Source organism: Ochotona princeps, chromosome 24 (assembly GCF_030435755.1).
Source record: "Ochotona princeps isolate mOchPri1 chromosome 24, mOchPri1.hap1, whole genome shotgun sequence".
Classification (NCBI taxonomy): Eukaryota; Metazoa; Chordata; class Mammalia; order Lagomorpha; family Ochotonidae; genus Ochotona; species Ochotona princeps.
In genome coordinates this window covers 7,883,903-7,909,195 of record NC_080855.1, presented here as the reverse complement: position 1 = coordinate 7,909,195, position 25,293 = coordinate 7,883,903, and the positions used below count along the sequence as shown (strand labels likewise).

The 25,293-nt window shown below is 54.9% G+C and overlaps 2 protein-coding genes across 3 annotated transcripts; one reads left to right on the top strand and one right to left on the bottom strand.

The window, feature by feature from the left end:
* The first annotated feature begins 238 nt into the window (after positions 1 to 238).
* On the top strand, positions 239 to 21,278 carry LUC7L (LUC7 like). Of its 2 annotated transcripts, XM_058680443.1 has the most exons (11): positions 244 to 396; positions 1,496 to 1,565; positions 2,378 to 2,472; positions 5,005 to 5,103; positions 14,363 to 14,473; positions 15,026 to 15,169; positions 16,369 to 16,545; positions 19,446 to 19,534; positions 20,227 to 20,256; positions 20,442 to 20,609; positions 20,960 to 21,278. In XM_058680443.1, exons 4-11 carry the CDS (start codon positions 5,008 to 5,010, stop codon positions 21,099 to 21,101), a joined length of 957 nt encoding a protein of 318 aa, XP_058536426.1. In that variant the 5' UTR covers positions 244 to 396; positions 1,496 to 1,565; positions 2,378 to 2,472; positions 5,005 to 5,007; the 3' UTR covers positions 21,102 to 21,278. The 2 variants fall into 2 exon arrangements, with proteins under 2 accessions (XP_004596644.2, XP_058536426.1); XM_004596587.3 differs by lacking the exon at positions 1,496 to 1,565 and having other exon boundaries at positions 239 to 396.
* Positions 21,279 to 23,951: 2,673 nt separating this feature from the next.
* LOC101532728 (hemoglobin subunit theta-1) lies at positions 23,952 to 24,823 on the bottom strand. The gene is made up of 3 exons (XM_004596781.2): positions 24,480 to 24,823; positions 24,201 to 24,405; positions 23,952 to 24,111 (listed from the first exon to the last, which is right to left on the bottom strand). Exons 1-3 carry the CDS (start codon positions 24,782 to 24,784, stop codon positions 23,968 to 23,970), a joined length of 654 nt encoding a protein of 217 aa, XP_004596838.2. The 5' UTR covers positions 24,785 to 24,823; the 3' UTR covers positions 23,952 to 23,967.
* Positions 24,824 to 25,293: the final 470 nt, after the last annotated feature.

Genomic DNA, 25,293 nt, shown 5'->3' with positions numbered 1-25,293 from the left:
CGGCCTAAGCGGCTACCCCACAAAGCTCTCCTGGACCGCCTTGGGAACCCGCACCTTGCAGGTCTGAGGAACCCCAGGAAGCACCGGGTTGCTCTTCTCGATCCCATGTCATTTATTAAACAAACTCCGGTCCCCCAGGGGCGGGGTCGGGACTCTAGCCCCGCCCCCTAGCCGGCCCTTGCCGCCGAGAGCCACGCCCCGTCCGCGGGGGACTACAGCTCCCGGCAGGCCGCGCGCCGGCGTGACGCGCGTGCTCCCGGCGTCCCGCGCGGGGCCGCATTGCCGATCGCGCTGTGTCTCCGCGGACGCGCCTCTCCGCGCCTGTTTCCGCCGCCATGTCCGCTCAGGCGCAGATGCGGGCCCTGCTGGACCAGCTTATGGGCACGGCGCGGGACGGTGAGTGCGGCCGAGCCTCGGCGGGGGCCGGGGGCGGTGAGGCCGCGGCCGCCGGGCGGCCCGAGCGGGGGCCGCTCTCTCTGCGTCTGCGCGAGCCACCCCTCGGGCGCCGGGCCTTTGTCTGCGCGGGGCGCCCGGGGCACCCGGACTGACCCGGACAGAGCCTGGACTGACCCCGGACAGACCACTGACTGACCCCAGACTGACCCGGGACAGACCACTGACAGACCTGGACTGACCCTCAACAGACCACTGACAGACCCTGGACAGAACCCAGACTGACCCCGTCAGACCCCGGACAGACCCTGGACTGACCCCCAGACTGACCCGGACAGAGCCCGGACTGACCCGGGACAGACCACTGACAGACCCTACCTAGACTGACCTGGGACACACCACTGACAGACCCTGGACTGACCCGGGACAGACCCCGGACAGACCCCAGACTGACCCCGAATAGACCCAGAAATGACACCGGACAGAGCCTGGACTGACCCCGGACAGAGCCCGGCCTGACTATGGGCAGACCCTGGACTGACCCCGGACAGACCACTGACAGACACCAGACTGACCACCGACAGAGCCCGGACTGACCCTGTGGCCCATGTGGGCTCCCCAGACTGATCCCGGTTTGCCATGCAGGCACCCTGGACTGACCCTAGCCCGCCTGGACCATGATGCAGGCCCTGTGGGCTTGGTGCCCATGCCACTCTTGTCTTGTTCCGCTGCCGAGGGAGCCTGTGTGGGGCCCTTTCTTGGGGGTTCCCACGGGCTGTAGGTGGTCAGGGAGGTCGCACCGTAGGGAGGTGAGCGAGTCCAGCGGGAGGTGAGCGAGTCCAGCGGTTGTTATTGAGGTGCGGGGGTGGCCCCGTGTGGTTGGTGTTTTCTTCTGGCCGGAGGTGCAGAGCTGGAAGGCCACCTGGCACAAGGGCAGGGCAGGGCAGGGCCTTTGCACCTTATGTCCTAGCTGGGCTAGTGTCTGTTTTAATTTTAATTAAACATTTTTTTTAGCTTTGTTTATTGAGTTGCTTTTGAATTGCTTCCCGTCTTTTGACTTCCTACAAACTGAACAATTGTGGCCTCTATTTTGTCCATAAAGGTTCAGTGTATCTTTCCTGCCTACACCACTCTGCAAGGGAGTTGCAGAAAAGCCTCATGTTCATCGAGCCGTGAGTCACAACTGATTTCTAAGCTGTTATAACCAAAAGTGTTTGCTTTTTTCCACCAGTAATTTTAAAAGTGTAGTTTAGAAAGAAAAGCATTTTCAATTGAAAGACACTACCTTAATGCTGGGTGCTTGCAAGTGCTAGGTTCGTCCCCCCTGGCGTTGCACAGACTAGCTGAGAGCGCATCACCTCCCCCCTTGCCTGTCTGTTGATGTCCCCCCCAACTTGTTGCTGCAGGTGTGGGCACCAGCACTTTCCCTTTAGCACTTTCCAACAGCGGGCATAGCCTTGTGAAGAATGCAGATGGTACAGTCTGGGTTGCAGCTCACAGTGTGTATCCACTAACCTAGTTGCTTCCTGCTTTTTTTTTTGTTTGTTTGTTTGTTTTTGGTATTGTCTCCTGTAAAGTGACTCCAGGTGCCACCTCTGAGGGTGGGCAAAGGGGGCAGGAGAAGCAGGCCTCGATGACCTCACAGTGACCAGCATGCGAGGGTAGAACGCTGCCCGTGCGTTTGTAAAAGCAGCTGTGGTGGTGGGAGGTAGCAGCCAGCGGTCCTAGCGGTGGCCCTCAGCCATGTGCGGGCCAGTGGCTCCTCGGGCTCAGCCTTCAGCTGAGTCCCCGACTTGGGGAGCACAGCGATGTGTCAGGTGTCCTGTGGTTCCTGTGGACACGGAGCCTCAGGAGGGAAGACGGAGATGGGTGCCGCAGTCTGGAGGCCGCTATCTAGGCCAGGCCTCAGGGTGGTGGTCAGCTCCGGGACCCCTGTGGGGATTGGGAGAACAGTGTCTTATTGAAAACCAAACATGAATTTCAGGAGATGAAACCAGACAGAGGGTCAAGTTCACTGATGACCGTGTCTGCAAGAGTCACCTTCTGGACTGCTGCCCGCATGACGTCTTAGCCGGGACGGTAGGTGCCCTGGGGCTGCGCAGTTTCTGCTGGGTGTGGCTGGCCCTTTCCACATGGCAGTGAACTGCCATTCAAAGGCAAAGTCAGAGTGACGTTAAAAAGAGACTTTTCAAGTCGGTAAAGCTTTGAGGGTTCTGAGATAGTCAGACATTGGTTTGTTTGAAGTACGGAGTTAGAGATTCCCCCATTGCTGGTGCATTCTCCGCTGGCTGCAGTGCCGCAGCAGGGTGGATCCTAGTCAGGAGCTAGGAGCTTCCTGCAGGGCTGGTGGGGCTGCAGTGGTCCAGCTCCTGCTCTGTCACCTGGTGGGGGGGACGTGCTGGTCTAGGCTTAGGGTTTCTCTGCCACACAGGCTTCTCACTCAGCTCTGGCGGCCCTCGGGCAGCAGGTGGCTAGCCTCACTTTTCCAGGCAGGATCCTCAGAGTGTTACCCTGGCAGAGTCCAAGCCAGTCGGTCTTCAGATGAAGCCCATGCTTGCAAACCCACATTTCTCTTCAGCACAGCAGCTCTTGGGGAGGCAGGAGGGGGCTGACCTCTGAACTGTCCTCAGGGAGGGTGCCAGCCGAGCCTGCTGTCCCTGGGCACTCACTGTCCTGTCTCCTGCTGCATCCTCGTGGGATTGCTAAGGGTCACCTCTCGATGCGGGAGAGGGACAGTGCACTTGCTGCCTTCCTAGGAGTCTAGGGCTCCTGCTGAGGGTTCCTGTTGTGCCCTGGGTGGCAGCCGCTGAAGCACCTAAACCCACTCCAGCCGCTCCACGCAGGAAGCTCTGCATGCCAGTATTCTAACTCAACAGGAGGAGAAAGTGGTTTTAGTCTGACCATTTTTCTTCGAAGATTCTGGGCTGGTTGGTTTAATTTCTGCTAGGTTGCATGCTAGGCTAGATTGTGGCTTTGGACCAGCACAGCTCTGGCAGCATTTGGGGAGTGAACTTGCTGAGGGAGGATGTGTCTTTCTCACTCGCTCCTGTAACTCTGCCTTTCAACTGAGTCAATATTTTTTTTTTAAAGATTTAATTTTTTTTTTTATTGGGAAGGCAGATTTATGGAAAGGTCTTTCCTACACTGGTTCACTAAATGACCACAATGGCCTGGGACTCAGACGATCGAAAGCCATGAGCCAGTACCTTTTTCCAGGTCTCCAACATTGGTACAGGGACCCAAGGCCTTGGCCCATCCTCTATTGCTTTCCCAGGCTACAGGCAGGGAGCTAGATGGAAAGTGGAGCAGCTGGACGCAAACCAGCGCCCATATGCAATCCCGGCATGTGCATGGTGAGGATTTAGCCACTGAGCCATGGTTCTGGGTCCTCAGCTAAGTGAATCTTTGGGGAAAAAAAAAAAAACAAGGTATTCTCTGGGTTCGGCATGATAGCCTAATTTCTAAATCTTTGCTTTGCAAGCACCAAAAACCCATATGGGTACTGGTCCATGTCCTGGCTGCTCCACTTCCTATCCAGCTCCCTGCTTGTGGCCTGGGAAAGCAGTCTAGGACGGCCCAAGGCCTTGGGACTCTGCACCCACGTGGGAGACCAGGAAGATGCTCCTGGCTCCTGTCTCTGGATCGGCTCATCTCTGGCCATTACAGCTACTGGGGAGTGAATCAGCGGATGGAAGATCTTTTTTTTTTTTTCCTAAAAGATTTATTTATTTTTATTGGAAATGCAGATATACAGAGAGGAGGAGAGACAGAGAGGAAGATCTTCCGTCCAATGGTTCACTCCCCAAGCAGCCGCAACGGCCGGAGCTGGACCAGTGCTGTGCCAATCCGAAGCCAGGAGCCTGGAGCTTCCTCTGGGTCTCCCACAAGGGTGCAGGATCCCAAGTCTTTGGGCCATCCTCAACTGCTTTCCCAGGCCGCAGGCAGGGAGCTAGATGGGAAGCGGGGCCGCCGGAATATGAACCGGCACCCATATGGGATCCTAGTGTGTTCAAGGCGAGGACTTTAACCGCTACGCTGTTGTGCCGGGCCCCAAGATCTTTCTTTCCCTCCTTCTCTTCGTAATCTGCCTTTTAGAGTTACTGGGAAGAGGAGAGACCGATCACTTCCTTGGGTTTTTTTCTCTGTAGAAGCCGCAGTGGCCAGGGCCAAGTCCGGCTGCAGCTTCACTTGCTACACCACAACACCAGCCCTTTATTTCCCTCAGCGTTCAGACACTGTGCAGACCGGTGGGTGGTGACGCCAAAGCCCACCTGCCCTTTGCTTCCTTTTGTGTCTGTGTCTTGGGCGCGAAGCTTTCTGGAAGCATTGCCTGGAGTTCCCAGGAAGCAGTGAGGCTGTCTGCTGACCCACCCTGCCTGCACACTGGTGTTTACTGAAGTCTTGGACACACACACACACACAAATCAGCGGAAGCATGTTACCATCCAGTTATCTCTTCATTTGTAAGAGGGACAATCACCCTGTTAGAGGAGCTCCACGTGCCATGCTCCGTGCTGGGCAAACAGCAGAAGTGTGTGGGGGGCTCTGGAGGTAGCAGACCTGCGCGCTTTGTACAGTGTGCTCCTGTGTTCATTGTTGTTTCTTCTGCAGCGGATGGATTTGGGAGAATGCACCAGAATCCATGACCTGGCCCTCCGAGCTGATTATGAGATCGCAAGTAGAGATCGGGATTTGTTCTTTGAGTTGGATGTAAGTTTGGTTTGCCCTTGAGCTCCTCCCTATTGTGAAGAACCAGATGCTGTGCTGACCAAGTATGTCACATCCGTGAGCTGTGCTGCAGCTGCTGCCACGTGGCAGGTCCCCCCCCCGCCCCTTTGAGAGGCAGCGAGAGAACTCTGCAGATTGTTCCCAGGGTGCATGTGATGCGTGGAGCTGAGCTGAGAGGCAGGGCCGGAGCACTTGTGCCCTTGCTGCTGCGTGCCAGGGTGCGTGTGAGCAGGACATGGAGTCCGGTAGAGCCAGGGCCTCCAACCAAGGTGCCATGATGGCACTCCCAGGCCCCTAGCAGGGAGGCACGGCCAGCACCCCCACCCGAGACACTGTACCGCATCTTTGCGGCTGCCACTGCCTAGCCGTCCTGAATGAATTGTTGCCATATCCCTTTAGTGATGCTTTCATCACCTTCAGTGTTTCTTTGAACGTTTCATTCTTTGTTTTTGAGTTTTTATGAAAATTGTTTCATAGAATAGCTAGTCTTCAACAGTTTTTGTCTTTTAAAGATTTATTGTTTGAGAGACAGAGTCACAGAGAGAAGGGGCAGGGAGATGCCCTCCGTCTGCAGGCTCACTTGCAAATGGCTGCAGTGGTTGGAGTTGGGGCAGTCTGAAGCCAGAAATCACAAGGCAGCCACTTTTTCCTGGTTTGCCGTGTGGGTCATGGGCCCAAACACTGGGGCTGTGCTCTGCTGCTCCCCTAGGCTCAATGGCAGGGAGCAGCTGGGGCACAGACCTGAACCCCCATCCTCCACCTGTGGGGCCGCTGCTGTGGGCAGGGGCTTCACTTGCTGCACCATGGCCCTGGCCACTAACAGCTTGGCTTTTTTGGTTTTGTATTGAATTCATCCAAGTTGTTGGCTGACATTTGTTGTCATTGCTGCTTAAAATACATGGAAGCACTCCTTTCTTGAGTCACAGGCCTGTGTGCATCTCCTACTGTGTGCCCCGTGCCAGCTGCTCCCTGGGCTGGGTGTCCACTGTGTGCCCCATGCGAGCTGCTCCCTGGGCTGCGCAGGAGGCCCTGGGCTGGGTGTCCACTGTGTGCCCCGTGTCAACTGCCCTACTGCCCGTTTTGTGCCTGTTCTCCCTGTGACTGTGACCGGTGCCTCCTGCACCTGTTGTTGGCGCAGCGTCTGTCATGTCATCCCTCCACTCGGCACAACTACCCTGTTGCACTTCGGCAGCTGGAAGTTCTGGGGTAAAACTTTGTGATGCCCTGGTTTCTCTTTTTTTTTTTTTTTTTTTAAGATTTTGTTTATTTTTATTTTTATTGGAAAGTCAGATATACAGAGGGTAGGAGAGGAGGAGACAGAGAGGAAGATCTTTGGCCCGCTGGTTCACTCCCCATGTGACTGTAATGGCTGGAGCTGCACTGATCCGGAGCCTTCTGGGTCTCCCACGCGGGTGCAGGGTCCCAAGGCTTTGGGCCGTCCTAGACTGTTTTTCCAGGCCACAAGCAGGGAGCTGGATGGGAAGCTGAGCAGCTGAGATGCGAACCGGTGCCCAGCTGGGATGCTGGCACGTGCAAAGCGAGGACTTTAACCACTAGGCCACCGCGCTGGGCCCTGCTTAGCGTGCAGCAGTTACGATCTTGGCCGCAGCAGTAGGAGCACTCACAGTTCATCCTTTTCAGCCTTTGTGTCATTATCGTCCTGCAGAGCAACCTGTCTTGGACCTTGAGTCCGAGTCACGGCCACACGTGCATGTGACATTTTGACCCCATCTGCCCTGCGTGTCTGTTGGTGTGCTTGCCATTGCTGGCCACACCATTGGCAGTGTCTGTTCTCACTCTGAGAACAGTTTTTCTTTTGGGCTCCTTTGAGCAGGCACGATTGAGTCATCCCGTTGCAGCTGCTTTAGGGTAGGTCTCCATTACTAGCAGAGACGAGGTATGGCATGAGGGCCTTGCAGCACAGTGGTTAAGGGGTCACTTGGGGTGCCTGGTTCAAGGTCACATCTTCCTATTCGGTGACCCACTTGTGTGCCTGGGAGGGGCTGACGGTCAGAGCCTCCTTGCAGAGAGCCTGGTTGAGCGCCTGGCTCCTGGCTGCAGCCTCAGGAGGAAAGTTCTTCCTCCCCTGCTCTGTTACTTTGCTTTTCAATAAACCAAAACCACAAAACTCAAGCAAAGGTTTCTTTCCCCTTCAAGTTACATATTTTCTTTCTTATACAAAATTATTGGTTTTACAATTTTTAAAAAAAAAATTTTTTTAACTTCTTTGAAAGGCTGTGTTAGCAGAGAGATCCGTCTGTTGGTTCACTCCCCAGGTGCTTCCTCCAGGTCTCCCATGTGGGTGCAGGGGTCCAAGCTTTGGGGCTGTTCTCCACTGCATTCCTGGTCCATTTGCATGGAGCTGGATTCAACATGGGGTAGCCAGTTCTTCAAGCAGTGCCCATATAGGATACTAGCATTGCAGGCAGCTGCTTAACCTGATGTACCACAATACCGCCCCTGATGTTTGTGAGTCTTGGGGGGGGCAGATGTTGTTGCAAAGTGGGTCTCTGCTTCTGATCCGGCTTCCTGCCAATGCCTGCCTGAGAGGCGACAGTTAGTGGGATGAGCGCTTGGTCCGCTCTATGCATGCAGGGGTCCTGGCTGGGCTTGGGTCTTGCTGAAGCCCTGGCATCCCCAATGGGCCCCGACTCCATGTCTCCAGCTTGCTGCTAATGGCCTGGGAAAGCAGCAGGTAATGGCCCCAGCCCTTGGGACTCTGCAGCCTGTGGGAGACCCAGAAGCTCTTGGCTTCAGATTGGCTCAGCTCCGACCACTTGGGGAGTGAACCAGCAGATGGAAGATCTTTCCCTCTCACTTTCCTTCTCTCTGAAAATCTGCCTTTTCAATAAAAATAAATCTTTGAAGAAAAACTGTTCTACACTTGATCTTAGCTAAAAGGCCAGAGTTACAGAGGAAGATCTTCCATCCTCTGGTTCACTCGTGGTTGAGCCAGGCTGAAGTTCCCAGCTCCGTGTGGGGTTGCTGTATGGCTGGCAGAGCTGCAGCACTTGGGCCCTCCTCGTCTGTTCTCTCAGGCCGTTAGCAGGGAGCTGCGCCATGGAGCAGCACCCTTTGAGAGGCTGCCATCATAGGTGCCAGCTTTACCCACTCTGCCACACTGCCTCCTCCAAAGTTTTTCTCATTGAAAAATATTTGTACTTGATTGTGGGCTACGGTTTTATAATATGATATACATGTTAGGGATATGTTGGTCAAATCGATGTGGTTGGTATTTGTGTCTCTTCAAATATTATCATTTCTATGTGCTGGACACCTTTTAAACCCTTCTCCTAGATGTGTAATTAATTGTTATATCCATATGACAGCATGGAATAAATTTTTCAAACCAGTAGCCTTAAGCAGTGATTAATAAGACACTGTCGACTCAGAGTGGGGACATTTGAACGGAAGTCAAAGCATCGGTGCAGTTTGAATAGTTGGATTTAGCGCTATAGAAGGAATACGTCAGTGGCTGAAATGGAGACAAGTGCATGATCACTTATTGTGAATAATGTGTGCTAACCAGTGTACAGTCAATAGAGTGCCCATTGAACAGAGTTGAAAATTACGGGTTCGCCAGTCGGTTCTCTTGGCTTGATTTGTGTCGTGTTGAGACGTGGTGAAACGCGGAAGCTGGGGAGAAAGGTAGATCCGTCGGCCCTGTAGATGGACGCCTGTCACAGTGAGGTGGGAGAAGGGGACGGGTCTGTTCAGGAGCCTGGCTGCAGGGCACATTTCCTGGGTCCCCTGCATGCAGCTTCTGTTAACCCTCCTGCAGAAAGCCATGGGTCAGAGGACTGGGACAGTGTTTGCAGTGTCTGCAGGGGTTGGCATAGGGCAGCATGGCTTGGAACAGACAGGTGGAAGTCTAGGGGGTTTGCTCAGGATTGGCCGCAGTGTCGACGTAGGCAGCTGTTCTGAGCACACCTGCACATGGAGTGTTCCCACGCTGTAATGACTGTGGAAGGCAGGAGCCCAGCAGGTGGACGTCCTCTGTACACTGGGCGCAGTGACACAGTCATGCCGTGGGCTAATGGGATCTGATTCTTCCAGAAAGTTTTGTCTAAAAAAATTTTTAAGAATCATTTATTCTTACTTGAAAAGTAGAGCTATCTTCCATCTGCTGTTTCATCCTCAAATGGCCACAGCAGTCGGAGCTGAGCCGATCTGAAGCCAGGAGCATTCTTTGCCTGTCTCCTATGTTGGGGCAGCTGCCTAAGCACTTCGGTCATCGTGCTTTCCCGGGCCACGAGCAGGGAGCAGCCGGGACTCAAGCTGGGACCGTGTAGGACACTGGCACCACTGGTGGAGACTTAAGCTGAGAAGCCGTTACACTGGCCCTTTTTTTTTTTTTTTTTTAAGATTTTATTTTTATTGCAAAGTCAAATATACAGAGAGGAGGAGAGACAGAAAGATCCGTCCAATGGTTCACTCCCCAAGTGGCCGCAACAGCTGGAGCTGAGCCAATCCGAAGGCAGGAGCCAGAAGCTTCCTCTGGGTCTCCCACACGGGTGCAGGATCCCAAGTCTTTGGGCCGTCCTCGCTGCTTTCCCAGGCCACAAGCAGTGAGCTGGATGGGAAACAGGGCCACTGGGATAAAAACCGGCGCCCATATGGGATCCCGTTCAAGGCGTGCAAGGTGAGGACTTTAACCACTACACTATTGTGCCAGACCCTACACTGGCCCTTTAAATGTCCTTTTGAAAGAACAGAGTACAAGGAGACGTGAGAGAACACCATTCCACTGGTTCATTCCCTGGGTCACTGCAGCACACTGAAGCCAGTGGCCAGGGAAGGGGTACCAGAGTCCATGTGCTTGGGCATTGGACAAGTGGACTAACCTAGGTTTGAACCTGCACTCTGACTTGGCATGCTGACTTGGCAGAAGCGTTGTCTTAACCCACTGGGCTGTACCCTCAGCTTTGTTTATTTCTTTGAAAGGGACTGAGCTCTTGTACCCCAGCTGCTGAGCTGAGCCGGAGCTGAGCTAGGGCCTGCATCCCGGGCTTCCTGTGGGCAGCAGCGCTTGAGTAGATCGGGAACTGGACATAGGAACTCCAAGCCCAGTCTAACCCATTCACTTCCTGGTGGTGGTGGTTGTTTGCTACTTGAAAGGCAGAGTACAGCTCCTATTTTGTGGACTTGCTTCTAAACACCAGTAGGAGGCAGAGCTAGGCCAGCCTCCATGGGAAGCCTGGGGCTGCATGCCAGGAGTCCCGCAGGGTGTGGGCAGCAGACCTCTGTCCCCAGTGGGCACCTTCATGTGAAGGTTTGTCTCGAAGGCCGTTACAGCGAGAGGGAGACAGGCCTTCTGTCTGCTGCTGAGTCCCTTAGTGACTGCCAGGGACCGGGCTGGGCTGTGCCGAGGCCAGGAGCTCAGAGCTCTGTCGGGGTCTACCTCACAGGGGTGTGAGTAGTTTTGTGAGAGGTGTCTTTTGCTGTTTCCCCAGGGGACTGAGTTGGGAACTGAGCAGTGGTGCTTCTGCAAAGCAGGGAGGGAGGCCTTTACCACATGCCCACCTTGCTCGGCTTTACGTGATGGTTGTTAGGCAGAGCGAGGCATCTTTCATGCACTGGTTGTTCCCTAGCCCTAATCCCTGAACTGTGCTGAAGGCAACAGTCTGGAACCTGGAACCCAGAATCCCACCTGTGTCGCACACGGCTCTCTTCCGGGTGTCGCGTGTGGGTGCAGGAGCTGCAGGACTTGGGCCGACCTCTACTGCTTTCCCAGGCCACAAGCAGGGAACAAGATGGGCAGTGGGCAGCTGGGTGCCCATGTGGGTGCCGGCACTTAGAAGTAAAGGATTAGCCAGTTGAAACATTGCCCTGGCCCCAAGAAAAAACATTTTTAATTTTTTTTTTTTTGAAAAGTTACAGGATGGAGTGACAGCTCTAGAGCTCTCCAGGTGCCCAGCTGATACTGGGTCAGGCCAAAGCCAGAGGCCAGAACTGCAGTCCACCTGGACCCAAGTACCTGAGGCAGCGCCCATGTGGCAGCACAGTGCCAGCCCCTTGAATCAGGGCTTTACCCAGGTCTCACACTCCCACATGAGTGAGTCACAGAGACCCAGTCCCTTGAGTCCTGCCTGCTGCATGCTCCCCGCCCCAGCCCCTGCCTGGCAAGAAGCTGGAGTGAAGAACAGAACTCGATATTCCGCTGTGAGATGCTCATGGCTTATGAAGACGCAGTTGTTTGGAAGGCAGAGTTAATAGAAAAGTTAACTTCTGTTCCCTGGGTCAGTCCCCACAAGGGCCTCACTGGACCTTGCCAAACCCAGGAGCCGTAGAGGGGTTGGGGACCTAAGTCCACCAAACTGTCATCCACTGGCCTCCCAGGTGCTTTCCAAGAAGCTGGCTCAGGACTCTGGACCCGCCTTCTGATTCACGTGCTGGCATTGCAGCTGTTAGCCTCATGGCCTCCAGTGCCGGCCCCTGAGATGCTCATCCAGAAAGCTAACAAGCTGAGTTTTTGAATTTATCCAAAAGTTAGACAGCGGTGCATTTCTGTACTGTTCACATAGTAAAGATGAAAAGATTGGGTCTCCAGTTCAGCAGAAGCATAGCTAGCCTTTGGTCCTCACGGCATCTTGCTTGTGGTGTATACCAGGTTCCTGGAACAACATGGATCAGCTTGTCTCTCAGGGTCCTTAGTTGTTCAAATGAAGCCGGCTCTGATTATAACTAGGGAGTTGGCACCCATGCAGTCGGTGTAAGAGCCCACAGTAGTAAGCAGTTAGCATCTATGCAGTCCGTGCAAGAACCCACAGGGCTGGGCGCAGCCAAAGTCCTCACCTTGAACACACCGGGATCCTATATGGGTGCCGGTTCTAATCCTACAAGCTCTGCTTCCCATCCAGCTCCCTGCTTGTGGTCAGGGAAAGCAGTCGAGGACAGCCCAAAGCCTTGGGACCCTGCACCCGCGTGGAAGACCTGGAGGAGATTCCTGGCTTCTGGCTTCAGATCGGTGCAGCACTGGCCATTGCAGTCATTTGGGGAGTGAACCACAGGACTGTAGATCTTCCTGTCTGTCTCTCCTCTCTGTATATCTGACTTTGTAATAAAAATAAATCTTTAAAAGGAGAGAGAAAGAGAGAGAGCCCACAGTGCTGAGGCAGTTCACAGCCACACAGTTGGTGTAGGATCAATCAGGGTGGGTAGAGCCATGTCTCTACTGTACACTTGTGAGGAGAGTCCTGAGGGAGCTGGGTTGGCAGTGAGCTGCTGGTGTGACCCCCGAGTACTTTGCTTCAATTCTAGACTGCGGCTAATGCACACCATAGGAGGCATTGGGAGAATCAAGTGGAATTCTGGGGTCCTGGCTTCTGCCTGGCCCAGACAGCACTTGGGGAGTACAGCAACAAATGGAAGATCTTTCTCTGTGCATTAAGAAATAATAGTAATGTTTATTTTACTTGTTTGAAAGGTAGGATTAAGTGTTTGCTTCGGCAGCACGTATACTACAGCTGGAATGAAACACAGAATTAGAGATCTTCTGTCTGCTGGTTCACTGCACATATGGCCACTGGGTCTGGCCTAGGCTAGAGCCAGAAACTTCTTTTGGGTCTCTTACAGTGGGTCCATGAGTCCAGTCACTTGGGCTATCTTCTGCAGCTTCTCCAGGTGCATATCACAGAATTGAATTGGAAGTGGAGCAGCTGAGACATGAACTGGCACCCTTGGGGATGCCACCCCTGCAGGTGGAGGGTTGGCGTGTTGAGCCATGATGCCGGCTCCCACACTGGCATCTTCATCCCTTGGCCAGGCTGCTGTCCCAGCATCTGCTGTTGCATTAGGACAGAGGCAGTAGAAGAGAGAACCCCCTGTGTAGTTGACAGAGATCTCCCATCTGCTGTGTGCTTGCGGTGACAGGGCCGCACGTCGCCAGGATCCATTAGCAGGAAGCAGAAAGGGGATGTGCAGAAAAAGCCTCCCAGCGCAGGGCAGGTTTGTGTCTGATCTTGGCTCATCTGACGGCCAAGTCCATGGTGTCAGTGCTTTGGGTGGAAGTGACAGATGTCTCCTGCCCTGTCAGCTGTTGTCCCTATGGGCTCTGGTAGGCCATGTGCAGCTCTGCAGGGGCTGGCAGAGGCGCTTGTGCCTGCTGTCTGAACATTCGGCATCTGCAGAAACGGGCTGCACTCCGGGGCGTGGTCTTACCCCTGGAGTCACACTTGGGAAATCTTGGTGCTGCCCCGAGTCTTCTCCCATCCTGACTACGCCCAGGTCTCTTTGCTGTGGAATATTCTAGGAGTTCCTGTTACCCATTTGGTGTTACCAAGAATTTCATTGTGCACCCATTTTCTCCTCTCCATCTCAGGAAGAGTATGTAGTGGCCACCCTGTGGGCTCTAGCTTAGGTGTGCACTTGGTGCTGGTGGGCACCAGCCAGTCCTTGGCGTCCTCGCTATAGAGGTCGAGGTGAGCAGGATGCCTCCAGGTGTGACAAGGAGGCTGTCCTTCCCGCCACAAACCCGTGGGATCTTAAAGACCTCCGCCTAATTTTAACGTGTCGTGACAGCTCATCCCATGACCGGTGACTCTAGGGTGTGTCCCCTGGGTGACCAAGAAGCAGCGTCCCTGTCACTTGAGGCAGTAGACAGTGATGAAGGTGCTCCCAGTTCCCAGTAATGTTTGTTCTGTTGTGTCTTTGAGGTGGGGGTGGGGGTCTGTACCTTCAGGACATACGGGAATGAGTGTTCATGGTTCTTGGAGCCAGTGGGTACATGGCCTGCGTCCCCATACCCCTGCAGGAAAGGGCTTTGGGTGTCTGTGTTTGCGTATGCTTAGAGGGAACAGAGATCTGCCATGTGTACCCGTGAATTTACCACTAGGCCAGGCCAGCCTGGGCTGTCCTGTGGATGGCAGGAACCATCCTCTGCTGCCCCCCTGGAGTGACCAGGACTGTCCCAGGCACTCTGCCCGGCCCCCTGGAGTGGTCCCAGCCACTCTGCCCAGAGTGGCAGCTTAGCTTGCTGTGCCACAAAGCTTGCCGAGTTTTAAATTTTGCCTCATGATGTCTTGGTCATCTTACTGAATGTTACAGATGCCTTTGCAAATTTAAGGCATAAATAAGAATGAGATTAGAGGGTGCCTGGGTGTGGGAGAGCCCAGATTTAAAACGGTGTACTGCATTAGCTACAGCACAGCTCTTGAATGCAGCCTGCAAGCTGTGGGTAGCCACTGTGGTGGGGTCCTCAGGTGGACCTGGTGGATGAGAGCTCTCTGCTTTTCCTGAGCAGGCGATGGACCACCTGGAGTCCTTCATCGCAGAATGTGACCGGAGAACAGAGCTGGCCAAGAAGCGGCTGGCAGAGACACAGGAGGAGATCAGCGCCGAGGTCTCCGCGAAGGTACGCCTGCATGCCCTGTGCGAGCTGACTAGGCCTCGGGGCGGCCCTGGGTGTGGAGTGGGTGTGTTCTTGGGCCACAGATCCAGGTGTTGGCTTCTTACTCTTGGTGAAGGTCTTCTTTTCGGGTCTGGTTAAGAACAGTGAGGACACGGGCTGTGGACTTGCAGATAGCTGGCATCCGGTAGGGCTTGCATGCCCACCTGTTGCTTTGGGATGACTGCATCAGCACCAGCTACTCCTCAGCATGGAGTCTTGTGATCTTGGCCATGACTGCTGTCTGGTTCCTGAAGTTGCAGAGTTTGTCCTGCATACTTGGTGTATTTAAACCTAGACATGTTGTCACCTGTAATTAAAGCATAAAGAGACAGCTCAGAAAAGGAGCAGCTTGTGATGGGCCTTGGTCAGGGCACAACACACTGTTGGCTGATGGAGAAAGGCACCATGAACATGTGCTGGCTGTGCGGCTCCACCTCTGCGCTGGAGAAGCGTTGCTTCCTTGGCATTCCATGTCTTGTGTTTGGACTTGGCTTACCTGATTCTCTCCCGTCTCAGGCAGAAAAAGTGCACGAGCTGAATGAAGAAATAGGAAAACTCCTTGCCAAGGCTGAGCAGCTGGGAGCTGAAGGAAATGTGGATGAATCCCAGAAGATTCTTACAGAAGTAGAGAAAGTTCGCACTAAGAAAAAAGAAGCAGAGGTGTGTGTGTGTCTGTGAGGTGGTGGGGCACTGACCATGGCGGTTAGTACTCAGGCGTGCCTTTTTGAAATTTATTTTTAATGTATTGGAAAGGCCGAGAAACACAGAGCTGTCTTGCACTGGTTGGCTTACTCCCTCAGTGCCCACAAGAGTGGGGCTGCCAGGAGCTCTACCCAAGTCTCACACACGTGTGTCAGGGTGGTTGTCTTCTTTCCTCCTAGGGCATTAGCAGAAGCATGGATCAACAACAGAGTGAAGCTTCCTGTAGCTCCCTGGTGCAGGGTACCCGCTGCCACGTGCAGTCATAGTCAACCCTTTGTTGTGCCATAACGCCTTCCCTGTAGGAATTTTTGGCACAGGCTTTTCTTTTTCTCCCCTGCTGGTTCTGCTGCCCGCACCATGTAGTGGAGCGTGTCCTGTCTCTCCTCCCGTCCCCTCCAGCTTGCTGTCAGGAGATGGTGTGTGATGGCTCAAGGAGTTGTGGGACACCCAGACTCTCAGCCACTGTGCACGTTGAGAGTGAATCAGAATTTTTATTAAAGATTTGTTTATTTCACTTGAAAGTCACAGAGAGTCTTCCATCCATTGGTTCACTCCCTGGCCACATATGTCGGACACAGCCAGGCAGAAGGCAGGAGTCAGGAGCTTCTTGGGGTCTGCCATGGGAGTCAGGGGCTCTCACATGGCCACCCTCAGCTGCTTTCTCAGGCATGTTAGCAGGGAGTGTCATGGAAAGTGGAGCAGCTGGGACTCAAACTGGTGTCCATAGAGGATGCCAGAATCACAGTGGAGACTTGGCCTGCTATGCCACAGTGCCAGATATGTCAAAATTCTTAATGTTTATTTACAAGTACTCTCGAGCCTGGCACGGTAGCCTAGTGGCTAAAGTCCTTGCCTTGCAACCACTGGAATCCCATGTGGTCACCAGTTCATGTCTCAGCTGCTCCACTTCCCATCCAGCTCCCTGCTCGTGGCCTGGGAAAGCAGTCAAGGACGGCCCAAAGCCTTGGGACCCTGTGCCTGTGTGAAAGACCTGGAAGAGGCTCCTGGCTCCTGGCTTCAGATCAGCCCAGCTCTGGCTGTGGTAGCCACTTGGAGAGTAAATCAGCGGATGGAAGATCTTTCAAGTTGTCTTCTCACCACTTCCTTGTTTTACTGTGGAGGACATATGGATCCTCACCTGTTTTCCTTCTCACCAGGAGGAGTACCGGAATTCCATGCCCGCATCCAGCTTCCAGCAGCAGAAGCTACGTGTCTGTGAGGTCTGCTCAGCCTACCTTGGGCTCCATGACAACGACCGCCGTCTGGCAGACCATTTTGGGGGCAAGCTGCACTTGGGTTTCATTCAGATCCGAGAGAAGCTTGATCAGTTGAGGGTACGTGCGTTTCTGGGAGAATCTCAGGAGTCTTGTGATTATCACCTTTCTTATGTTCTAAGTTTCTTAAAAATTTTTTTTTTAAGTGTAATTTTTTTGGGGGTATTTATTTATGGGGGTGGATAAAAGCAAACCTTGTGTTGTATTTCTTTCCCAGAGTTTTATTGATATTAAAACAAGTTTTCTTAAGACACAGGATTCTCCACCCATTGGTTGGTACATTTCTGGAGCACCCAGGACTCGGCCACACTGAGCTGGACCAAGCTGTCAGCTCCTTGTATCCCATGGGGGTGGCAGTGACGCCCTGCTGGGACCATTGCATGTTCACCAAAATTGAGAAATGGTTTCTTTTTAATAGTTTTACTTGCAAGGTAACATGACAGGTGGGAGTAGGGGACAGAAAAAGATTGTCCATCTGCTGGTTCACTTCTCAAATGGCCTCAGTGGCGGGAACAGGGGGGCTGAGCCAGGCAGTGGGATTCAAGCTGAGTCTCCCTCTGGGGAGCAAGGGCACAGACACTTGGGCCGTCGTCCACTGCTTTCCCTGGCGCATCAATGGTGTGTGGAATTGGAAACACAAGATCCAGGGCTTGAACCTGAGTTTCCAAAAGGGCGTGCTGATACCCAGGCAACGCCCTAATGAGCTGCACTGGGGGAGGGGGATTGTCTGTTTTGTTTTGAGATTTATTTATTTATTTTATTGGAAAGGCAGGTTTTGAGAGAGAAGGGGAGAGATCTTTCATCTGAAGGTTCATTTGCCAAATGGCTGCAATGGCCAGAGCTGAGCCAATCCAAAGCCAGGAACTTCCTCCAGGTCTCCCACGTGGGCGCAGGGTCCCAAGGCTTTGGGCCGTCCTCCACTGCCTTCCCAGGTCACAAGCAGGAAGCTGGATGGGAAGTGGAGCAGCTGGAAGTTGAGCCATTACCCATATGGGATCCTGTCCCTGCAGGTGCAGGGTTAACGTAGCTATTGCCACTGCACTGGCCCCCGCATGAAGCTTTTGAATCCCTGGTCTTTGAACACAGTGGTTAACACTCAGGTTGATGTCCATGTGAAGCTGGGCAGGTGTCCTTGTGGATGTCATATTTGGATACGTGACTTGTGGTCGTGTCTTGGAGCCCACTGGGGGGGGCATTGTGAGGTTGTGGTTGTTGTGTCTGTGGGGGGCTGGGTGTAGGGTTAGGGTTGGTGTGTCTGTGGAGGGCCGGGTGTAGGGTTAGGGTTGGTGTGTCTATGGGAGGCCCGGCGAAGGGTTCTGGTTGTTGTGTCTGGGGCTCGGTGTAGGGTTAGGGTTATTGTGTCTGTGGAGGTCCCAGTATAGGGTTCTGGCTGGTGTGTCTGTGAAGACCCCTGGTGTAGGTTTGTGGCTGATGTCTCTGGTATAGGTTTTTTTTAGGGTTGACTGACACTTTGACCTGGGTTTCCCACCTCGGTGGTCAGGTGGGCAGCTCCTTGGGGAGTATGAATGCTGACTTGGTGGTCTTCAGGGAAGGGTGGTCCCTTTGGGCACCAGGCAACCAGGTGTCCCTCACCCCAAGGGTGCCCTAGGTGACTGGCTTGGGGCCTGGAAGCTGGGATGGAAGTATTCTCTTCTCTGGGCTTCAGATTCCTTGTGATTACACTAGAAGTTTTGCTTGTACATTCCTATTCACTTACATTTTATTTGAAAGACAAGATAGAGAACTTCCTGGTCTGCTCCTGGGAGGACTGGATGAGCCAGAGCTGAGCCCAGCCAGGGCAGCAACAGGGCTCCACATTGGTGTCCGTTGGTGTCCCTCGTGGCTGGCAGGGTGCATGCACTTGTGCCATCACTGCTGCCTTCCATGTGTCACAACGGAAGGCTCCTCTATGCAGACCAGCACCTGCGTCATCCCTCACCACTCTGTGCCACCTCCCCTGCTGGGCGTGGGAGAGCCTGAGTGCAGTCAGGGCTGTTCCTGCAGGGAACACTGTGGCCCCGTGTGGTGTTGCTTGTGCCCATGCATCCCTGTGTGCACGGCTTTGCGGCTGCTCCCGTCTTTCTGCTGTTGGTTTTGAGGCTGAGCAGAAACCAGCACTGGAGTGAGCTAGTGCCTGGCAGCAGGGCTGCAGGGTCACAGGGCTGTTCTCTTACCATGATGTTCGTGAGGCCTCCTTTGGGTGAGAAACTTCCTTTCTGGATTAGTTACAAAGAGTCTGGGCAATTTCCTGTGACTTAGGCAAATTGGTAAGATTTAATGAGGAGAATGGACCCGGTGGCATGGCCTAGCAGCTAAAAGTCCTCGCCTTGAAAGCCCCGGGATCCCATATGGGTGCCGGTTCTAATCCCGGCAGCTCCACTTCCCATCCAGCTCCCTGCTTGTGGCCTGGGAAAGCAGTTGAGGACGGCCCAAAGCTTTGGGACCCTGCACCCGCGTGGGAGACCCGGAAGAGGTTCCTGGTTCCCGGCCTTGGATTGGCGCGCCCCGGCCCGTTGCAGCTCACTTGGGGAGTGAATCATCGGACGGAAGATCTTCCTCTCTGTCTTTCCTCCTCTGTGTATCCGGCTTTCCAATAATAATAATAAAAATCTTAAAAAAAAAAAAAAAAGATTTCATAAGGAGTTAGTTTTTGGATAAAGGTTTATTTATCTAAAAGATAAGCTTTTACAGAGAGATCTCCTGGACCAGGCTACCACCAGGGGCTTCGTCTGGATCTCACACGTGGATTCAGGGTCCCCAGGACTTGCCATTGGGTTTGGAGGTTGAAGCACTCGTCTAGGTGTTTATCCCTAAGTCAGGTCTCTGTGTGCTGTCTGCTGCCTTGGTGGGGAGTTGCAGTGTCCTGATGCCTAAGAATGCCCTGAGGTTGCAGAGCATCAGTGTGGGTGTGAAGTTCTTCTGTTACACTGCAGTCACACCCCTGTCCTCGTGTTTGTCAGAAAACTGTGGCTGAGAAGCAGGAGAAGAGGAACCAGGATCGCTTGAGGAGGAGAGAAGAGAGAGAACGGGAGGAGCGGCTGAGCAGAAGGTGAGCCTGGTGTGTGTGTGGACAGGAGGCGGCGGGGGAGGTTCCTACGGCCAGCTTGAGAGCAGCGAGTGTCTGGGTAGGGGCCGACCCTGAGGACCTGATCGGGAGGGTCCAGGACCCCAGCCATGGGGCAGAGCATCCTGGATGTGTTAATGGGACCTGCCTATGGGCTGCGCGGGGAAGCAGCATGGCTGACCTTGTTTGCTTGTATGTCTGTGTGGTGGGGGTGGGATAGGGTGGTGGTGACAGGTTTGGCTGTGGACAGCCTCACTTTAAGAGTTCTGGAAGCCATGGAGCTACAAACACGGCAGACGCTGGAGACGGGTAGCTGTGCTCAAGTTCTCGAAGCCGCACTTGTTTTAGTGGAGAAATCAGAAAGAGCAGTGTGTCCTGTGCTGGTCTTCTGCAGAGGTGAGCACAACTGTGGTTGGGCACTCGTTTGAGTGGTCCTCTGTAGACTGCACATGGCAGACACGTGCGGGGTCCCTGGCTTTGCTGGCCGCTCAGGGCGAGAATGGACGTGACGTGAGCTCTGTTGGTAAATAGGGTGTAAGCAGCGCTAGTGATGAGCCTGTGTTTGGAGTCGCGTGGCTCCATGTCTGCACAGCTGGGGTGTATGAGCACCAGTGTCCTGCAGAACGCTGGGGGGGTGGCCTGCTTGGGGGCTCACTCATCTTGTTCTTGCTTTTCAGGTCTGGATCGAGAAGCAGAGACCGCAGGAGGTAGGTTTGTAGATGTGTCAAGGCACTCTGAACTCTCCTGCACTTAGCGGCAGGCAGGCCTGCCTGGGGGTGGCATGGGCATCAGGTGGTTGAAGGAGGTGATGGTGAACGGTGACCCCAGTAAGGCGGGGGCTTGAGGCTCCTCTGCAGTCCTGCCCCTCTAAGCTGCTGTTTGGATTTTCTAGGTCACGTTCCCGGGAGCGCCGTCGGAGGCGGTCAAGATCTGCCTCCCGAGAACGAAGAAAGCCATCGCGGTCCCATTCACAGGACAGGCACCGGCGCCACCGCAGCCGTTCCCGGAGCCACAGCCGGGGTCACCGCCGGGTTTCCAGGGATGGAAGTACAAAATACAAGTAAGTACTCAGAATGCCTGAGGAGTTGTCACTGGCTGGGAGCCCCTCCCAGAGCAGTGGGCGTCTGCAGCCAGGCCTTCTGTTCCCACTGATAGGGGTGGGGCTGGCCATGGGTCCTCAGCTGGACCATGCCAGAGGCTGCCTTCCTGCTCCCCTCTCCCTGTCCCTTTGGTCCTGCTCACACGGTGAGGGTGCTGGGCTGGGTCCCCATGTACTACCGTCCTTGTCCCGTTGGTCGGAAGCTCTCCCTCAATGTGGAGTTATCTGGCTGTTGCTTTGAGCAAGTACTTGGCTTTCCCAGGGTGTATGGGGGTGCATGCTCACACTGACCTTCTGGTTCCTCTTCCCAGGTTCTCCAGAGACCGACCTTCAAGAGAAGAGTCCTGGGAGAGTGGGCGCAGCGAGCGGGTGTCCCTGGACTGGAGGCTTGAGGGTGCCAATGGGAAGGCAGCAGTGCGGAGGTCGGAGGAGAAGGAGGCCGGCGAGATCTGAGCCACGCTGGCCCTGGACCCTGCGTGTCCTGTGCGGCCGCCCTCCAGTGTGCTGGCCACGACTTCTCTTTTGTAGTCAACTTTATTGTGTTGATGCTAGCTGTGAGTTTCCAGAGTTGTTCAGTCACTTCTGTGTTCTGGGGCTGGGCGGAAGACGAATAAATGATGGGCAACTCACCGTGGCTCTGCGTTGCCCTCCTGCAGGGCTACATGATGTGGTGGGGTGGACACAGCCCATTGTGCAGGCTCCAGTGCGGAGGGATGGCACTGCCTCACCCTGTCACCAGCTCCTGTGCCCTGCACTCCCTCTCCCAAACAGACATGTGGGGACACCGTGCTGGGTGTTGGCAGCCCCCTCGGACCGTCAGTGGTTGTCCTCTGGCAAGGCCAGCTGATGTCCTCTCCCAGTTCCACACGTACTTGAGGACCAGACTGGATGCCAGGGTTGTCTCACAGTCACCCCATCCTGTCCCTGCAGGGTGCAGAGGTTGCCTTGGAGCTGGCCGGCCCTGAGGGGCCAGCTCTCTGTCCTTGCCAGCCATCTGCACAGGACAGGATATCCCGGCAGGGTTGGGGTCCCAGTGCCTGAGTCGCCGAGCATATGCTGACACATTGTTGCAAGGAAGACCCAGCACCCTGCTGGGAGTGGGAAGAGCTGAATGGCTTCCAACTTGGCGGGCTGACTTTTTTTTCCGAAAGATTTATTTATTTTTACTGAAAAGTCAGATTTTTTTAAAAGATTTTATTTTTATTGGAAAGTCAGATAGACAGAGAGGAGGAGAGACAGAGAGGAAGATCTTCCATCTGATGATTCACTCCCCAAGTGACTTCAACGTCCAGTGCTATGCTAATCCGAAGCCAGGAGTCAGGAACTTCCTCCAGGTCTCTTACGTGGGTGCAAGGTTCCAAACCTTTGGGCCGTCCTCCACTGCTTTCCCAGGCCACAAGCAGGGAGCTGGATGGGAAGTGGAGCTGCTGGGATTAGAACCGGCACCCATATGGGATTCTGTTCAAGGCGAGGACTTTAGCTGCTAGGCCACGGCCACGAGCCCTGGAAAGTCAGATTTATGGAGAGAAGGAGAGAGATTTTCCGTCCGCTTATTCATTCCCCAAATGGCTGCAGTGGCCGCAGCTGAACCAACCCGAAGCCAGGAGCTTTTTCAGGTCTCCCACATGGGTGCAGGGTCCCAGGGTATTGGGCCGTCCTTGAATGCTTTCCCAAGTAGGGGGCTGGGAAGTGGGGCTGCCAGGAGATGAACTGGTGCCTGTATGGGATCCTGGCACATACAAAGCAAGGACTTTATCCAATAGGCCACTGTACCGGACTCTGGCCTTTTTCTTTCTTTCCTTATTATTATTTTTTTTTTTTCTAAATGTGTGTTTTCATTGACAAAAGGCAGAACAGTAAAGATCCTGCATCCTCTTGTTCATTCCCCAGTGCCCTTGGGCTGGGGCTGGGTCAGTGTCAGCCAAAGCTGGTCCCTGCCTGGGTCTGCCAGGTAGATGCCAGCAGAAAAGCAGATCAAAGCCCCTCGTGTGGCTGGTGGGTGTTCCTTGGGGGTGGCCGACCACCCCAGGCCAGTGCTGTGGCCGTGGCCAGGGCTGCTCGGGCAGTGACTTGAGGGCCCTGGCCACACAGTCTTTCCTCAGTGGATTTGGGGCCTTTTCTCTGGTTGTAAATTGTTGTATGCACAAGTAGTATTTTACCAAAGTCTGTGGCCCAGGAGTGGCATTGACCCACGTGTTGTGCTGGGAGTGCAGCATAGATGACACCCCCTTCTCTGGCAGCCCCAGGCTGTGGCTGCTGGGGCCCCATCCTCCCAGCAAGACGAGCCAGCAGTGCAGGTCCAGTTGACCCCAACCTGCCCCATGGCTCTTCGTCTGCCTCTGATGACCTACCACGTCTGGGGCTCGGAGGTGCAGCTCCCTCAGGTTTGGGGGTTCATGGTAATTTGGGTGGTTCCTGGAAGGGGGACTTCCACTTGGGCAGTGCCCCAGTGAGCTGGATGACAGCAAAGCACACATGGGATATCTCTCCTTTGAGGCCTGCAGGTGAGCTCAGGCGTTGGGCGGGCCCCCACACTGACATTGGCAGGGATGGCGTCCATCTAGCAGCAGTGTGACGAGACACCATGCCAAGCTGTTCACAAAGACACGACCTGGGGCAGTCCTAGCAGAAGGGTACTCACCAAAGGAGGGAGCATCTGTGTGGGCATGGGGAGCTGAGGGACACTGGCCCACAAAGGAGCTGGGTCCCTGACCTCTGTGAGGGATCAGGCTCACCCTGGAGTGTTCCTCCCTGGCTGAGTCCTGACCAGGTTTGGCCAGAAGAGGGCAGTGATGGCAGGTATGCTGGTGAGTGCCCAGGAATGGAGCTCAGAGCTCTGCTGTGTGGCTTGAAGGGCGCCCTGGTTGGGAACCTCACAGGATGTCCCTGGTAATGTGCAGCACTTTGGGGACCACCTCACTGCAGGTCAAGCTGGGAGCGGGGCAGGGGGTGGTGAGTGGGGGCAGCTGCAGGCCTTCCTACCCAGGCTGGACAGCCACCCACCCTGGTCCAGAGGCCACCTCCACCATAGAACTGCAGGTCCCAGCCTGGGGTAGCAGAGACCCCCCCCCCCGTGGATCCGCTGGAGAGCCCCTCATCACCAGCAGCCACGAGTGAGGATCTTGTGGGAGCCATCCGACTAGGGAAGGGCTGGCTGAGCTGGTCCTGCAGCAGCTCTGCCCGCCAACTTCTGAGGCGCCCAGGGCACAGGTGTGTCTGAGCCTGTCCGGGCCAAGGATGTGTGTGGGGATTTGGGACCCGGAGGCCCCCCCCGCCCCCCCGGCGCCCCAGGGAGGACACTCGTAGGCTGCAGGATCCTTTACTCCACCACTGGGACCTCCTGCCCAGAGGTCAGCGCCAAGATCACATGGTCCAGGAATTTGTCCACTGCGAGCTGCAGGGCAGGACTGAAGTCTCCAGGGAAGTGTCTCACGAGGGTCACCAGCAGGCAGTGGCCCAAGAGCTGCGGGGACCACATCATTGGTACACCCGGTTGACCGGCTTACCGGGTCCCCCCACCCACCCCCCGCGCTCCCTGGCCCTCGCACTCACCCTGAAGTGGACTGGGTCCACGCGCAGCCTGGTCGTGTGCAGGTCGCCCAGAGCCGACAACGTGCGGGGCAGGTCGTCCAGGTGATCAGCAGCGAGGGTCAACGCGGCGGCCACCTTCTGGCCGTGCGTTCTGATCTGAGCCGAGCCCGGGCGCAGGTCCATGTGGGAGAAGTAGACCCTGGTGCCGGGGAAGGCCAGGAAGGTTCTGTGGGAGGAACTGGGTTGTGTGGTGCGTCCGGGGGTCCGGAGAACCCGCGCGGGCGCCCCCGGGCTGCGCACCTCTCCAGGGCCTCGGTGACATAGATGCCCACGTTGCTTCCCAGCTTCTTCCAGAGAGCCCGCAGCAGGTCCCGCTCCTCCGCCGACAGCTCCATCCCGGCGAAATGGCCGCGCCAGTGCTCAGGGGGCGGGACGCCACACTCGCACCGCCCCTTGGTCTGGAACTGGAGCTCCACCTGCGACCTTGCTCGCCTCGAAGAACCCCAAAGCCTTCTGCCGGAAGCATGTTTGGGTTTCCCCCCCCCATTTAATGGTTTCACTTGAAAGGCAGAGCTACAAAAAGGAGGGCAGATGGGGGAGATCATACATGGGCTTGTGGACAGGACTGGAAGTGGAGCTGCTGGGATCCAAACACGGTGCCTATATGGGGTGTTGGTGCCGCAGACGGAGACTTAGCCTACTATGCTATGGTTTATTTTGTCTTTTTTTTTTTTTAAAGATTTATTTATTTTATTACAGTCAGATATACAGAAAGGAGGAGAGAGAGAGGAAGATCTTCCATCCGATGATTCACTCCCCAAGTGAGCTGCAACGGCCGGTGCGCGCTGATCCGAAGCCGGGAACCAAGAACCTCTTCCGGGTCTCCCACTCGGGTGCAGGGTCCCAGTGCTCTGGGCCGTCCTCAACTGCTTTCCCAGGCCACAAGCAGAGAGCCAGATGGAAAGTGGAGCTGCCGGGATTAGAACCGGCCACCATATGGGATCCTGGGGCGTTCAAGGCAAGGACTTCAACCGCTAGGCCACGCCGCCGGGCCCACTATGCTATGGTTTATAAAGTTTATTGAGAGAGCACACTAAAAAGGCGAACCCCTCCA

Coding starts and splice junctions, on each gene's coding strand:
- LUC7L (XM_004596587.3), top strand. CDS start 336: ATGTCCGCTCAGGCGCAGATGCGGGCCCTGCTGGACCAGCTTATGGGC. Junction 19,535..20,226: donor GAGGAGCGGCTGAGCAGAAG/GTGAGCCTGGTG, acceptor CTTGCTTTTCAG/GTCTGGATCGAGAAGCAGAG. Junction 20,610..20,959: donor GATGGAAGTACAAAATACAA/GTAAGTACTCAG, acceptor TCCTCTTCCCAG/GTTCTCCAGAGACCGACCTT.
- LOC101532728 (XM_004596781.2), bottom strand. CDS start 24,784: ATGATCTCCCCCATCTGCCCTCCTTTTTGTAGCTCTGCCTTTCAAGTG. Junction 24,406..24,479: donor GTCACCGAGGCCCTGGAGAG/GTGCGCAGCCCG, acceptor TTCCTCCCACAG/AACCTTCCTGGCCTTCCCCG. Junction 24,112..24,200: donor TGGACCCAGTCCACTTCAGG/GTGAGTGCGAGG, acceptor TGGTCCCCGCAG/CTCTTGGGCCACTGCCTGCT.